The sequence below is a fragment of the Musca vetustissima genome, unplaced genomic scaffold (assembly GCF_032173495.1).
Source record: "Musca vetustissima isolate MV318-11 ecotype Yass unplaced genomic scaffold, APGP_CSIRO_Mvet_v1 utg21476, whole genome shotgun sequence".
NCBI lineage: Eukaryota > Metazoa > Arthropoda > Insecta > Diptera > Muscidae > Musca > Musca vetustissima.
In genome coordinates this window covers 187,116-204,849 of record NW_026879703.1, presented here as the reverse complement: position 1 = coordinate 204,849, position 17,734 = coordinate 187,116, and the positions used below count along the sequence as shown (strand labels likewise).

The 17,734-nt window shown below is 34.2% G+C and overlaps 1 protein-coding gene across 1 annotated transcript; it reads left to right on the top strand.

The window, feature by feature from the left end:
- The first annotated feature begins 8,730 nt into the window (after nt 1–8,730).
- LOC133324781 (beta-mannosidase-like) lies at nt 8,731–15,494 on the top strand. Its single transcript, XM_061533621.1, has 9 exons — nt 8,731–9,149; nt 9,259–9,355; nt 9,475–9,655; nt 9,756–9,866; nt 12,750–13,223; nt 13,277–13,698; nt 13,761–13,958; nt 14,973–15,155; nt 15,219–15,494. The coding sequence occupies exons 1-9, from the start codon at nt 8,746–8,748 to the stop codon at nt 15,492–15,494; spliced, it is 2,346 nt and encodes a 781-aa protein (XP_061389605.1). The 5' UTR covers nt 8,731–8,745.
- Nucleotides 15,495–17,734: the final 2,240 nt, after the last annotated feature.

The following is a 17,734-nucleotide window of genomic DNA, read 5'->3' as shown; positions in this document are numbered from 1 at the left end:
TTTCGAGTCGATCTATAGGCCATAGTAATAAGACAAACATCACAACACAACCCACGGTGAAGGGAATTTGGAGAAATACCTAATTAGAAGGGGTGTACTGAATATTAGTAATATTCGGAAAATATGTCAGTGTAAGGAAGAGTTGCTATTGACCTCTAATCGAGCAAGAGGGTGTAAATATCACGAAATATTGCCTAGGAATAAACATCCGCAGAGTTAGCGTCCCGTGGTAGTTGTGTAGGGTATAATATGTTCGGCCCCTTCCGACTATACTGCTCCGCTCACAGGTTTTATATATATTTAAGGACTATTTCAGCTGCAGCCATTGATTTTTAATGAGTATTTTTGAGGATCTATTTCAGCTAAAGGAGTTCATTTTTTGGGTCTGAAAAATCGACATGTTGACATGCAGTCGTAACATTGCCCAGGAACTAAAAATCGGCCATTAAACTGTTTTAAACTATTTACAATTGGCCAGAAACGACCAGAATTGGGCAACAGGAGAGGTGTCTTGGACAACGCTAGGCAACACATATCTACAGTGACTCGCCAGAAACTTCCTTGTGAAGTTTTAATGCATCCGCCATACAGTCCGGAATTGGCACCAACCGATTATCATATTTTTCTTGCATTGCAAAATTTCTTTAATGATAAAAAATTTGTATCTATGGAGTATTGGGAAAGTCTACTAGAGTTTTTTGCAAATAGAGAGCATGACTTCTATGATGGAGGCATTATGAAATGGATATTTGGCCCCAATTGGACGTTCCGAAATTAATAAATAATGTCCTATAGTTCATATAAAAATCGTGGATTTCTTTTTCTCCAACCTAATATATATGGGAGATATATCTAAATCCAAATCGATTTTTGCAACCTTAATGCATTTCACTCTAAACTCACCTCTGCCAAATTTCGTGTAAATCGTAGGCTTTTCTTTGCACCATTTACATAAATCATAAATATGATCGGATTTAAATAAAACTTCGCTACGCCTATCTGTGCCTAACTCTGTACATCGGAAATATAAATCGGACAAATATTGGGAGTTTTGTGCACCATTTACCCAAAATTCAGAAGAAACTATATATGGGAGTTATCTAAATCTGAACCGATTTCAAGAAACTCCAAGGACGTTAAACTGGACTTAATTCAGTACGCTGTGCAAATTTTTGTCTCAATCGTACAAACCTTGGGAGTTTGGTGCACCATTTAGATAATATCGGAAGAAATATATATGGCAGCTATATCTAAAATATATATGACAGCTATATCCACAAAACATCGTATACATCAATATAGACCTAGTTCAGTACGCTGTACGGACATGCATATATCAACTCAGAAAGTGATTCTATTCATATTCTCACAATCCTAAAGATAAATAAATAAAGATTTCCATGAAAATGTATAATAACATCCATCCACCCTAATACACGGCATTTATTTAGTATGTATAACACTCACTCTAAAAGTTCATTGTTAGCTAAGTACAACAAGTGGATCATTTGAAGTTCAATGACTGGAAAAGTAACAACAGTATTTGCATTGAGCTGTTGCAGCTTTTTATATGCTTCTGTTAGTGATTCACTTTTGAATACGGAACATCGTTAGATTAGATATTATGAAGTCGCAAAATAGGAACAGACGTGCAATATATGTGAGTCTCAATATTTTATAGTCTATGCGCCAATATTGCTACATCAAAATCCTAGGCTGATTAAAATTAGTCTGTTTAAGTTGTATTAAAATATCTGTACGATTTGCTATCGGTCCTAAACAACTTGAAACCAATTTCTAATTTCCATTAATATACCCTGAGCCTTATGGCTACTCCTAGCTACATTAAAAATATGTCTCGCTTTTTGTTTACTTATTTTTTAATATCCCCAAAAATCGCCCCATTAACCACACTTATACCGGCAATGATCTACAAATAGTCAAAAACTCTCCCTACTCTAATTCTCAATTAATTTCATTGGCGCATTTCTCTTATACTGGAAAAAGAACGTATTTTTTTCCAAATTGTATGACTACGACGTTATCAACAACGTTGTGCATGCAAAGAAAAAGAAATGCATGAATGAACGCCTAGCGGCAAATAATACTCGACGCTCTTTATTTCAATTGAAACCGAATTGAAAAATCGCAAAGCAAACAGTCGTCATTTGTTTGTGGTCGCGTTATAAGCGATCGGAAAGAACACGCGTCCACGCTTTCTGATAGTAATTTTACCGATCGGCCGTTTGTGTTCGGAAGTATGGAAGTTTTTGAAGCATAACAGATGTTTGGTGCTACTTTTTTCGGTAGTGGTTCTCTGCAAAATAATTATTTTCTAACAACAACAAAAATTATCAACGAAACGAAAAAATTATAAAATTATGATATGAAATAAATAATAACAATTATAAATACGTCCATTAGGCAAAAAGCGAAAAAAAATACTAAAAACCGCCAAACAAAAGTAATTACGATAATTTTTATTTTTTGTTGTGGTTGTGTGTTCTGTATGTTTGTCAACTGAAATTATAAAATAAATTGTGAGTGAGTGTGTTCGCATAATATTTGGAAAGGTTAAGGTTCGCTGCATGCGCCTACCCTCAGAAAGCAAAGAAGAAGAAGAAAAAAGGCAAACATTCTTAAAATGTTGAGATTAAAAAATAACTCCTGTATCAAGAAGAAAATTTATGACATTCCATTTACAATGCATGCAGCCGCCGTTTTGTTGCTATTTTTATTTGCCATGGCACGTGAGATTGTCGCCGATTCAATAAATGTGGTCTACTTGAATCGAAATTGGTCGCTCAAGAATCAAAATGAAAGTGAGTAAAGGGTAATGAAATATTAAAACAGAACATTTGCAGTTACTTAATATTAAGAAAATCTTTTTGTCGTTATCGGTTAATGACAGCTATTAATTGATTGATGAAATAGAAATCTTGAGTGGGTACTTATGGCAAGCGCGATGATGATGGTTTGATATGTCGAAGTGTGTCTGCGAAGTGTCGAATTTTTATAAATGACTTAAATATCTATATATACACACAGTTTTGTTATTTATAAAATAAAGTTTCTTGAAAAAAAGAAATTCCTCTGGAAAAAAATATGACAACTATTTATATTAATGACATTTTGGAAACCAATTTTGATTAAGTCCTTAAAATACATTGTGGAACAAAATTGTGGGAATTGAAAATTTCTTTATCGGAATGAAAGTGTATCAAGAATTCAGGCGGGTAAAATCGTCATAATTCCAAGTTTTTGAATTATGACGTGATTAAATTTTTTGTCGGTAACTCTACAGTTGGTGATTGAAAAGTTTATGACCATGTTTTCTGCGATTGCAGCTAATTTTTTGAGATTACAAATAGAATGAGGATTATTTTTGTTAAACATATCTACTAAATACCTTGTGGGTCGTTTTCGTCCTGATTTTTCTCGAACAGGGCTTACTCATAAGATTAAGATAAGAATTACACCCTCTACCATGATATTTGATTTGACTCAATGAAAATGCAAAATTACAGTCAATTCGGTTTGAAAAACGTGACAAAATTTTTAAGAATAGTTTTCCAACGCCTATTAGAGGCGTGGATTCTTTTAAGAATATTTTTTCAAGGCCTATTAGAGGCGTGGATCAGTTAAGGAATATTTTTTCAACGCCTATTAGAGGCCAAGATTTTGTAAAGATTTTTTTTATCGCCTATTAGAGGCGTGAATGAAAAATGTTAAAGAATATTTTGCAATGCCTATTGAAGGCGTGGATTTTTTAAAGAATATTTTCCCAGGCCTATTAAAGGCCCGGATTTTGTAAAGAATATTTTTCAACGCCTATTAAAGGCCCGGATTTTGTAAAGAATATGTTTAACGCCTATTAAAGGCGTGCATTTTTATACCGGTGAAAATGTGCCTCAACGAAATATTGGTTTTAGGCCCCACGCTTATTTGGACCAACTCCATTTCAGAAAAATTGAAGTCGATTTACACATTCCGTCCGTCCGTCTGTTTGTCTGCCTGGCTGGTGCGCACGAAGGTAGCAACCGATTTCATTCAAACTTTGCATATCTTAATATTTCTTCCAAACTTAGTTTAAGTTAAGTTCTGGTACCTCCCCCACAAAATTGTGAAAAAATTAATTTTATAATAACGTCCTAACGGACTATCCGATTTTAAAGAAACTTTGTACAACCTATTATCTTTACAATGCATATATCAAGATTGAATATTTCGTATATCTATCCTACCGATTTACCCAAATCCTAATTTAGTACCATTCAGCACCCATAAGTACAATTGTCTAAATCTACATCTATATCCCAATCCTACATTCCAACGGCAATATTATTTCTAAATTTCCCTGTTCCAGCTCACCCAGATCCAAATTGCAAATATAGTACCATTTAGTACTTTTCGTACATACGTACAAAATTTCAAAACTACCTACATATCCCAATTCCAGGATTTCATCCGTTACTCCAAATTCAAATTCAGACTTCAGTAAAGCTTTCGATACTGTAGTTCATAAGCTATTGCTCCATAAACTTAATATTATGGGGTTCCCGTCAATTCTTTTAAGCTGGATTTCATCCTATTTAGAGGATCGCACCCAAAAAGTTTTGTTCAGTGATTCCTTTTCTAAAGATATTGTTGTTTCCTCTGGAGTTCCGCAAGGAAGTCATTTGGGTCCGTTATTGTTTGTTCTTTATCTAAATGATCTTCCGAGTTCCATTCTTTATTCCAAAATACTAATGTATGTAGATGATGTCAAGCTGTTTTCGCATATAAATACACGTAATTCAGTTTATTTACAGTACGATTTACACTCACTCTTTAACTGGTGCAGTGCAAACGGAATGTCTCTTAATTTAAAAAAATTTAAGAAATGTTCCTTATTCAGATCACATCCAATACAATCCGATTACTTTATAGGGTCATACAAACTGGACAATGTTGATTCTTTCTCTGATCTTGGCGTCATCTTAGATCCTAAACTAAGGTTTCATCTTCATATCGATTCTTGTGTTAATAAAGCCAAGTCTTTATTAGGATTCATTAAACGCTGGTCTAAAGAGTTTGATGACCCTTATGTTATTAAAAGATTATTTGTTAGTATTGTACGCCCAGTCCTAAAATATGGTTGCATTCTTTGGAGTCCATTTTATAAATGTCACTGTGATAAAATTGAGTCAATTCAAGTTCAGTTTTTAATCTTTGCCTTGCGTGGCCTAAATTGGAACCCATCGGAATTACTTCCACCTTATAAAAGTCGCTTATTCTTAATTAATCTTCCAACACTAGAAAAAAGACGTTTTATGTTAAGAGCATTATTTATTATTAAATTAACACGTGGTCTGATTGATTCATAATTTTTAATGTTCCCTCTCGAAGAACACGTAATTTTGAACCGTTGAAATTGTCCATCGCGAGAACTAATTACGAACTAAACAACCCAATGAGGTCCTTATGTGTAATATATAATAGCATAAGTAATGTTATATGCCTAAGTAGTCCATTGCATGCTATCAAGAATTCTTTACTGGGCTTGGAAACAGTAGACCCTGAAATTTGAGCAGCAGTTGCCAAATTTTATATTGTAGCTTTTGTTTACTGTTGTCTGTTTAATGTATGTTAATGCAATGTCTGTTTAATGTATCCAATTCTAATTTATATTTGTTGTATTATTACAAATTGCCGGCTGATGATCTATCTGTAGCCGGTGTTGTTAAACCACTACTAACCCGCCTTAGTCCGGTCTTTGGTGTGTACGTGCTCCCTGCGTAAAGGGAGGTAGCCCCCTCGGTCGGCAGGGGCGGGAGTGAGAGGCGTGGGAACGAGCGAATAAACAAAAAAACATTCCACTGGACTCACATTACTATAGCCCTTGTTTATTCGACTTTCCTATTTTCTGTATTAAAGTTTTCTTCTGGCTAGACATTAATATTATGATCTACAATAATATTTACCGATATCAACTACCTAAACAGCAATTATCAATCAATTTGTCCAGACTACAAAATGAATGACGATTTCATTCAAAACTAAATTGTATATTTACCTTTCTTGTTTATCAAAATGAAAATTAAATCGCCTGTCTATTATTCATTATTTATATGCGAATATATGTGTGTGTGTAAGTACGCCATAAAGATTAGCATAGAGAAGTTCACATTTATTTCTTTATGAGATAGAGATAAAATATGTGCGATCTAAATTCCCGCAGGAACAGTTAGTTCTAATTGAAGGAATTAATTTTCAAAACAGAAACAATTCGAACTATGTTGAGAGAAGTTTCAATAATTAAATAGTTCAACTTTGGTTACAATGGCAAATCCCAATAGTATTAATTTGTAAGGAATTTTAAGGTTTGTTGAAGAAAATTAAAAAAGGAGCATTTTTAAAAATTCGAAATTTATAAATATCAACCTCTTAAGCATTACTCATAGTGATGACTTTCTCCACCAATCCAATATTTGTTTAATTGGTGTTTTTCATGACCTATCCTTATAAATTAAATAAACAGCAAAGTGTATTTGAGTGATCAACGTCACATGCGCAAAGTCCAGAAAATTGGTAAATTGATAAAAACGTAACAATCAACACGTTTTTTTCTTTTTTTGTTGCTGTCGTTGTTATTTGTTATTGTGTCATACAATTTTGCAACTCTAAGAAATAGGAAAACAATCACGAGTAGTACAAAATAGAAAAATTCGCTGTTGAAAACATAAATTTACTGTGAAAAAATTCATTTCGGGGGGGCCGCCCCCCTGCGTACTTCCCTGTATAGGTATATTGCTTTCGATATCTTCCACAGAATGGTTTCAAGGAAATGACCGGAACCCGTTTTGTATGTTGCAATTACGACATTCAACATAGATTTAAAATGTTAGTTTTTGGTATTGGTATTTGGATAATTTATTGAACAAAATCCTCTCATAAGGGTCCCACACATTTTTCAGTGCCGCAAGGTTCCAACGAACCGAATGTGTAAAAAAGCCGACTATATGATACCCTTCACCACTTTGGGTACATACAAGAGATGCTAATATATACAATATCCTGTAGATAGAACAGACATATCATCTTTAGAGGAACTTTGAAATGGAATCGCATAGCACAAAGCATTCTGAAATCTATGAAATATTCCATGTACATCGTGGAGACTTGGATTCTTTGATGTTCCATATGTATGAATCCTAGCAAAATTATGTATGTATGTAAATTTGGACCTGATTACACAATTTACCTAACATCGAACGAAACGAAGTATGAGAGCTATATCTAAATCTGAACCGATTTCAACAAAACTTCATAAATATCAAACAGGATCTAATTCAGTAGGCTGTACAAAATTTTGTCTTAGTCGGACATATATTGGGAGTTTGGTGCACCATTCACCAAAAATCGGACGAAACTATATATGGTAGCTATATCTAAATCTTAACCGATTTCCACAGAACTTCGCACACATCAAAATGGTCCTAATTTAGTACGCTGTGCAAATTTATCTCTCAATCGGAAAAATATTGGATGTTTGGTGCACCATTTAGATAAAACAAAACATCATCAAACTGGACTTAATTCAGTACGCTATACCTCAGTTTGGTGGAGGGTATAAAAAGGAAAAAAATAGGTCCGTAGGTGTTGCCGACAGATATACCCTCGCCCTATGCCGACACATATATGGTTTGCAGAGGTCTTCGGAAATTTACACATGTTCTAATATTCGCCTTATATAAGGTATATGTTTATATAAAAGAAGTTTCGAATATAATATTGATCGTATTAATTATTCAATTCGCTTCAAATTAAATGTATAAGTTTATAAAATATTGACCATTTTTAGGGAGGTACCTGAAGGAGATGGCCGACGGGTCTCACCTTGGAACTTGATCTAGATTTGGTAAGGAAAATAGGTTGTGCAAAGTTTGATTCATTGGATTTGTTTCGATATAGTAATTCCAGGTCAATTCCAAAAAGGTTCTACACAGAATATTTTCAATATGGGTTTAAACTTTTCGGTATGTCGAAGGCGGTAACAAAATGATGGAACTAATGACGTTTTTACCCATCTCTATTTATTCGTGAAATTTTAGCTAACATTTATGAACATCTATAGAAGTTTGAGTTCATGTTTTGACGTAGCCGCTATATAAATGCCCAACCTCATTTTCGATTTCAAGGTTTTTGGCGAAAATCTTATTTTCAAAACAAAAATCAATATAGGTCCAGGTTATACATAGTCCCACACAGAGGGTCCATTTAATTTTCGGTATTTGAAGTTTCTAGCCCAATTTCCCAACCAAAACATTGTTTTATTTTGATCTGGTTTATGGGTTCACCCAGAAAGTTTCGGGTTGCGGAATGACAAAGTTATTTAAAGTAGAGTTCCCTTAAGCAGTAGTCTCGTCATCTACTTATTTATATTTATCACATAACAGCTATCGCCGTATCAGATATAATTTTACCGAGTGGAGTCTATTCTGCACTATATGATGAAGATGTTTTGGATTCCTGGAACGATGTTAACATGCGCTGGATTGCATATGATAATTGGACCTACACCAATACATTTCTGGGTGGGTTATACAAATAATTGTCAAAATGTATAAATTATGAACTGCTACCTTTCTTACAGTCAACACCACAGCCTTGCGGAATATACGTTATAAAAATTTAACCCTATTCGGCATAGACACAGTGGCCGAAATTCGCCTCAATCGCTATCTATTAGGGCGCACAGATAATATGTTTGTTCGCTACTCCTATGAAATTTCACAATTTCTGCAGGAAGAAAATACGCTGGAAATTGAAATCATCTCTCCGGTACATGCTGCCCGTCAAAGGGCGATGGCGCTGAAATCACAAGGTCTTGATGTACCACCAAATTGTCCAAATCGCCGCTATCATGGTGAATGTCATATGAATATGTTACGAAAAATGCAAGCAAGTTTTTCATGGGATTGGGGATTGGCGGCCCCATCGATGGGTATATGGAAATCTGTGGCCTTGGAATATTATGATGTGGCAGTGATACGTGATGTTGATGTGGCCACCTGGAAAAATTCCACACATTGGGTAATGGATATTCGAGTGTTTATGGATTGTGCTGGACAGCAGAATTTTTATGCTGAGCTGACATTTTATGCTGTGTAAGTTGCATTGTTTTTTACTCTTCTTCTTATCTATTGGATATGGCATTGTATAAATTGAAAAATTATGCAAATTTGTTGTGTGTGTGTTATTGATCTTCATTTATAGAGAACTTCTTAAGAATCCGCTAATTATCAGTGACCATGTAAAAAAGCCAATTAGTTACAAGGCTCCTGTAATTGAGTTTCAAGTGGCCTTTCCCATTGTAAGTAGCTATACATTGTATTCATGTCAGTGTGTGTGTGTTTGAAATACTTCTATGATTTTGTATTGATGCCGGTCATGATCGATTGTTTCTGTTTATTCTAATTAAATTGTTTATAGGAGGAAATTACGCTTTGGTGGCCAAATGGTTATGGTGGTCAAAAATTATATCCTCTACATTTCACCTTGAAGGCATGGTTGGATGCTAAAGGTACAAGTCTAAGAAACAAAATAGCATCACAGAAATCTATTAGCATTGGTTTTCGCACCGTGGAATTGGTGGAAGATCCAGTTGCGGAAGGTGAGTCCCTATGATTCAACACAATCTTGCATTTTGAAAAAAAATTGTGGCATTTTCTTATCGTCCCTTTACTTATCTAAATATTACATTTTATTTACAGGCACCGGCAATACCTTCCTCTTCAAAGTCAATGACAAAGAAATCTTCATGAAAGGCAGCAACTATATACCCAGCCATATTTTACCGGAATATAGTCGTGATAGTGCACGGAGTAAGTATTATAAAGAAAATAAACATTATATATGATTGTTAGATCTATATTTAGACGTGTGGAAGACCACCGACAGGGCAAAGACGTAACATAAAACAGATTTATTTTCATTACTGATAATTTATAAACAAATATAAATATATATGATAGGTGTGCAGTGTTATCGAAACCTTGTCATACGAGTGATTTTTATGGCCAAAACACTTGTCATCTACAAATGAAACAAAATATGAATTGCATTAAATTGTCACTGGGATTGCATTATTTATTGGTGTGGTTGTGTTTAATTAATGACGAAGTCAATAATGTAATCCTTATTTGATCGGAAATGAAGAAATAGTGTGATAGAATGGTCATAAATATAAGGGGATTATTTAATCATTACCCGTTATATGGGAGCTTCCCTGCAAAATCCATATAAGTTCCAAGCTCCATCTCTAGGGGACTCCCCATTTCCGATTTAAAATTACAATGTAAATTTTCTACAGTTAAATCTACATCCATGTATTTGTAGACATACGACTTTGCAATTATAGAAAACTTGTTCTTTTTGAAGGAGGGCATGATTGCCGATAACTGGAACATCCGAATATCAAAATTTCAACGCAATTAGAATGAGTACATATCTGGCTCTAGTGTCTATTAAAATTAGCAATATAATTGCCTCCATGAACGGAACACCCAATATTCGATATTTGGTTTTAATTTGATATTAAAGAATTTTATTGGACAAAAAATCTGTCTAAAACTCCTCAAACCTTCTCACAGAAAATATTTAAAATTCGTTGACGTTTTGGTATAGCTCCCAATTTTTAGCATTTTGAAGGCTTTTGCAAAATTTTAGATAGGCTAATAAAAAAATTATCAATATACTGTATAAGGGTAGAGTTCCATTGCCAGTATTTTAAAATTTTTAACCGCATTTTCCCAACGTAGTGGCTTCCGAAATTTTTGAGCTATATAGACAATTTTTGTAAAAATTTTCATTGCTCTAAGTTTTTTCTGTGTTATTAAATTTTTCCCGAATTTTCTCATCGAAGTGCCTATAATTTGACATATCAGATTCCTGCTGAATAAAAAACTTCTTTTCAGAAATGATTTAATATATTAGGTTGGGGAAAAAGAAATCCATTATTTTTTGTGCAAAATTTCGTGTCAATCGGCTTAATTTTATCCCATTGGTGCATTATGTACTTAAAATCGGAGGAAAATATATATGGAAGTTATATCTTAATCTGATCCGATTTCAATAAAATTTGACACTCATTAGGCTATCGTAACTTCAGCACATTGTGCAAAATTTCATGCCAATCGGTCAAAATTTTACTCTTTCCTGTACCATTTACTAAAAATCGGACGAAGATATATGTGAGCTATATTTAAATCTGAACCGATTTCAATAAAAACCAGAAAGTAGTAAAATCGGACTGGGCTGACTATATGATACCCTTCACTACTTTGTGTATATTCTACATATGTATCCTAACAGACGACCCGTTTTTGTTATATATCTATATCTGTACCGATTTCAGGGAAACTTGCCAGAGAGTAATTTATATTACTTCAATACGTTGTGTCAATCGGCCTAGCTATGGATCTTTTCACAAAGCTTAGCAACATCATTCTAGACTTAATTCAGTACCCTATAGCAAATTTCGTGCAAATCGAAAGATATATAGGGGCTTTGATGCACCATTTACCTTAAATCGGACGAAACTATATATGGTAGCTATATAGAAATCTGGACCGATTTTCTCGAAAATTGGCAGACATCACTCTAGGCTTAATTCAGTACGTTATGCCAAATTTTGTGCAAATCGAAAGATATATAGGGACTTTTGGCACCATTTACATGAAATCGGACGAAACTGTATATGGGAGCTATATCTAAATCTGGACCGATTTTCCGGAAACTTGGCAGACATCACTTTAGGCTTAATTCAGTACTTTCTGCCGAATTTCGTGCAAATCGAAGGATATATAGGGACTTTGGTGCACCATTTACATGAAATCGGACGAAACTGTATATGGGAGCTATATCTAAATCTGGACCGATTTTCCGGAAACTTGGCAGACATCACTTTAGGCTCAATGCAGTACGTTATGCCAAATTTCGTGCAAATCGGAAGATATATAGGGACTTTGGGGCGCCAAATTTTTGGAAGGAAGATTTGGCACCACATGAGAAAATACCAAACATTGGGGATATCATTATATGGTATAGAGGGAGCTACCTCAAAGAGTAGACCAATATAGATGACTTTAGCACTATTAATTCTACCAAATAACACAACCAAATACCGAATGTTAAGGGTTACCGTTATATGGGAGCTATCCGAATGCTTGGGTCAATATTCAAATTATTAATAAGGGAGATTTTCTGCTCAATAAGTATATTAGGGGTACCGTTGTATAGTGGATGCCCTAAAAAGTGAACTAAAATTGAACATTTTCAATATCAAATATCTTATAAGTACTAGAAATATATGTGCAAGTTTCAAAGTTGTTATTAAATAGTGGAGGTTACAAAAAACTAGCTTTATTTTTCGCTACCGTTATATGGAAGTCTTATAAATATATTGGGAAAATATAATTATGTCCGAATATGTGAATTTAAATTTATTTTTCACGAATTCAATAATTCATAAACTTATATCCACCATAACTTTAGAAGACAAAAATAGCAACATGGCTCGCTCATTACTTTAAATGTGATCTGATAAATACCAAAGTAATCCAATCCACCTGATGGTGGAGGGTATAAAAATAAACCTAAAATGCCGAAAATTATACAGCAACAATATTGCTAGGCAAGACAACGTTTGCCGGGCCCGCTAGTTTTTATATATTTTCTAAATTTGTTCTACTTTGTTATATTTCCAGTCAAACACCTGTTGCTTGCTGCCAAAGATACCCATCAAAATATGATACGTATTTGGGGTGGTGGTATTTATGAATCGGACTTTTTCTATGAATTAGCCGATACATTGGGCATCATGATATGGCAGGATATGATGTTCGCTTGTGCTATGTATCCCGTAACAGATCCATTTTTAGCATCTGTACGTAAGGAAATTACACAAAATGCTCAACGAATTGCTCACCATCCAAGTATTGCCATATTTGCAACTAATAATGAAAATGAAGTGGCATTGGCACAAAATTGGTATGGTACACTGGAAGAACGTTATAAGACGGAATATCGGCAGTTGTATTTAGCCACTGTGATACATGAATTAAAGGCTTTGGAACATGCCAGCCGACCATTGCCGTTGGTTTCATCACCCTCTAATGGCAAAGAATCGGCCAAGGATAATTATATATCGGCTAATCCACAGGATCCCAATTATGGAGATGGTAATTTAAACACTCTTTACATCCGATAATTTGAATATTAATTATTTTTTTAGTTCATTTCTATGACATTTTCAAGGATGGCTGGAATCCATCGATATACCCCAGACCTAGATTTGCCTCAGAATATGGTTTCCAAAGTTTGCCATCACTACAGACATGGCAGCGAACCGTGGCTGCCGAAGATAATTTGGCCGATTTAATAGAACATCGTCAACATCATCCCTTGGGTATGATGGCCATAACAACATTGGTTCGCATACATTTTCCTCTGCCGCTGCCAGAGGATGCCAACTATTTGGAGGCTTTAGTATATTTCAGTCAAATATCACAGGCTATGGCCACCAAAACTGAAACAGAGCTATATCGTAGTTTACGTGATACGGAACATCGAACTATGGGTGCCTTATATTGGCAATTGAATGATGTATGGGTTGCCCCATCATGGTCAGCTATTGATTTTTATGGAAATTATAAGGTGGGTTTGGAGACTTTTTGAAGTTATAACGGTATATTAAAATGACATTTGATATTTTCCAGTTATTGCATTATTGGTCTAAGGAATTTCTGGCACCCATTGCCATAACAGCTTTGTATGAGAGAAGCATACGATCTATAAATGTTTCGCTGATATGTGATCTCTTTGAAATAAATACCGATGACTTGCAAGTCTCAATGAATATTTATAAATGGTCTCAGCTATATCCCACGAAAACTACCACATGGCCGGTTACAATGGTAAGCTATTTTACATATTTAAAGCGTATAGTTCTATTGTATTGCTTCTATGGGAGATTCGGAGAAAAATATTACGATGTGTCAAATCGGACATTCCATTCCTAAGATTTTGAATTTACAAATTTTCAACAATTTTTTTGCAGTTTACAATTAATCGAACACTCAATTCGATTGATACACTTTATGGGGAGGGGGTGGAGGTACTAGAAGAGTTGGGCCTATAAGCCCCACTTCAAACACAATAATACAAATATAAGGCTGTATTTAAATATTAGGTTGTGTTAATTTTGGTTCAAATCGTATAATTTATTTTGGGAACATTTTTGATCATTTTGTGGCGGAGCTACCAGAATGAGTGGACCAATGGAAAATTGTCGTGCCCTTAATTGACGTCTTGAAATATGTTTTAAGGTTCCCTTATAGGGCGTTGATTTTTTAAAAATAATTTTTTAGGGTCTTAAGGCCTCTACGTAGGATTTTCTGGATTTTTTAGAAATATGTTTTAAGGTTCCCTTATAGGGCGTGTTTTTTTTTAAATATTTTTATAAGGTCCCTTATTTGGATTTTTCTATTTTCCCAGTGTTCTTATAGGTCGTGGACTTTTTAAAACAAATATTATTGAGGGTCTTAACATAGGCGTGGATTTAAAAATAATTGATAATTTTTAAAGGCGTGGATATTTTTTCTAGATCTCATTTGTTAAGAAATATTTTCTATGTTATTTTTATTATTTAGGCGGGATTTTTATACCCTTCACCACACTGTGGTACAGGGTATTATTTTATTTAAAGTTGTCTTCGGAATTTTGTCGAGTTTTCTCCGAAGGTTATTTGGCCGCTATATTGCCATGAACGCGTGGATTAAAAAATGTCAAGGTCTCACATTAGGAGTAAATTTTGTAGACTTTTTTCATGGCGTGGATTGTTTAAAATATTTTTCAAAGATTCATCTTAGACGTGGATTTTTTTAAACATATATTTTCAAGTCCTATATATATCTCCCTATCTCTTTCAGATACCAAATGGTGTTCACTATGACAAAGTTATACCCATCGATGATATATTTCAAGGAGAATATACCAACTACAATAGTTTTGTGGAATTTGTGTTGCAACGCAACACCATGCCGCTGGCACGGACATTTTACTTCCCCGCCTCGTTCAGTAGTGTTCAGGCTGTTAAGGATCCTCAAATAAAGGTAAGATTATTTTAACATTTCCCAAAGTGGAAGATCCTCTAAGTTCCTTCTCTTTCTTTGCAGATTCTAATTTCCAACTCATTTTGCAGTTCACAAGTCAATGTGAAAATGAATAGCTACAGTTTGACACTGAATACAAAATATCCAGCAATATTTGTCTATATCGAATTGATTTTGGATAAATATCCTGATATTAAACATTATAAATTTTCGAGAAATGGTTTTATGTTGACATCAGCGAGTAGTGTTTTGCATTTAGAATTTGAGGCGAAGGAATGCATTCGTTTGAATGCCAAGGATTTTAAACTGATGACAGTTAATCAATTTATGAATCTTTAATTATTTTAGTTTTAAGAGACAGTTACATATTTGTATATTAAGAATTTTGTGAACATGATTATCGAACAAAATATATATTAGTAATAATTATAAATAATATTGAAGTGATAATTATGCCGCAAATGGAAAATCAGCAGATGTAAGTAATGTTGTAGGTAGCTAATGGGTTAAATTTATATTACGAAAATGAATATAGTATGTTAAATGCTGCATACTTTCAGGCGCAGAGTAACAAGAATACATCAAATAAAGTATCTTAATTATTTTTTAATACTAAGTGTAATTTTAATTAAACATTACGAATAGTTAATAATTCAGAAGTTCAAGATATTATACTGGAACTTGTGTGTAATACAACTTACCTTAAAATGTGTGCTAATGCTGGCAAACCTAAAGCAAAGACAACAGCGGCAGCGAACGACGCACGTTGACGTTTGTTTACGAACGACCGACAAAGGAAAATCAAAACACACACTTAACTCAGTCGGTACAACAATTATTGCAAATACATTTTTGTTTTGATTTTTTAGTCAATATTTGATAGAAATTTATAGAATTACAGTCTTTTATTTTGTTTTATTGATAGTTTGCTTCAAATTACACAATTTAATATTAAATTTACTTGCCGAAACTACTGGATTCACGAAACGCGATCACGCACAAACCAAAACACAACTGTTTGTTATGAATACACAAAGAGAACTAAACATTAAAAGAGGACAGGGTTGCCGTGTCACTAATTAATTAATTTTTGAGAGAAGAACATATTTGCAAACAATGCTCAATGAAAAGGCCCATGGCCTATAAATAAGGTCACCAAGGGAGTCCAGCTGATTATCGATACCTCTCAAGTTTGCTGTCAAAATGCATTATTGTGAATTGACTTCCATTATGAAAACGTAAACAAAGTCGAAATTTTTGACATTAGACTTGAGAAAAAACAGATATTTTCCGATTTCGATTGCTATCTTGGTGACCTTATTTATAGGCCATGAAAAGGCCCCTACCCGTTTCAGGTATTTTTGTGGTCATATGCACATTTTCCAATCGAGGTGGATAATATTCTGCATGTTTTGAGATAGTCTCCATAAAATCGCCACGCCTCAGCATTTTCTAAACTGAGTGTTCCACATTGTGCAACAAGATTTTGGAGAATGGAAACTCATTTATCACAATAATTCAGTAGTAAGTGCCCTGAAGGACATTCGCCGTAGGTCAAATTTTTTAGAAAAAATTTTAATAAATGTGTGTTTTGAGTGCTATGGTCGAAATAGCGATTTTAGCATGTCTTCCAGACATGTTAGCTTCGCGGATTTTGGTGTGAAGAATTGTAATGAAAAACTGATTTTAACCCTTTGAGCCCCGAATTTTTTTCCGTAATCATAGAACAATTTTATGTTTACAGATTTAATGCAACTATCCTAGATAGGATATGGACAAATTTTGACATAGCTACATCCTTGCATTCGGGAGATACAGTACATTCTTGCTGAAAAATAAAATCCCAATATCAAGAAAACCAAATGCAAAATCGACGAAAAAATCATTTTAAATTATTCTCTATATTCTGTTTTACAAGAATCAAAAATAATTCTGACGGCAGAGTTCGTATATTTCAAATACGAAGCGATTTAAATAATTTGGACTGTATACACAAATTAGTACTGTACATATTTTTGCCCTCTTCTCCATATTAAAAAGCTCATAACTTTACCAAAAATTTGAATTTTTTAGATTTTTCTTGTGATATGTGTCGTCCATAATCAGGCCTTGACGTATGCAATCCAAAGAATATATATCTAATAGCAGTATATTAAATATTAGCTCTAAAACATTTTGTTGCCTATGGGCAACATTGGGCCACAAAGGGTTAAAGAAGTAATAACGAAAAAATACCCGAGATTCGAATAGTGGGACTAAAGCTGTATGGGGTTATATCCGAACGCGGATCGATATTGATATTTATACCCTTCGCCACACTGTGGTACAGGGTATTATGTCTTTGTGCATATGTTTGTAACAGACAAAAGGAAACGAGATAGACACATGGTTCCTTTCGAGAATATGCATAGATTCACTTTTTAAGTCGATTTATGCATGTCCGTCTGTCTGTCCATGTATTTTTGTGAACAAAGTACAGGTCGCATTTATTATCCGATTTGGATGAAATTTGGCATAGGTCACTTACTTATTTGGCCCATGGGCGAAATTGGGAAAAATCGGTCCAGATTTAGATATAG

Excerpts from the sequence above, each read along its gene's own strand:
- LOC133324781 (XM_061533621.1), top strand. The coding sequence starts at position 8,746 with ATGTTTGTTCGCTACTCCTATGAAATTTCACAATTTCTGCAGGAAGAA. Across the intron at positions 13,224-13,276 it reads GGATCCCAATTATGGAGATG|TTCATTTCTATGACATTTTC; the intron begins GTAATTTAAACA and ends TTATTTTTTTAG. Across the intron at positions 13,699-13,760 it reads ATTTTTATGGAAATTATAAG|TTATTGCATTATTGGTCTAA; the intron begins GTGGGTTTGGAG and ends GATATTTTCCAG.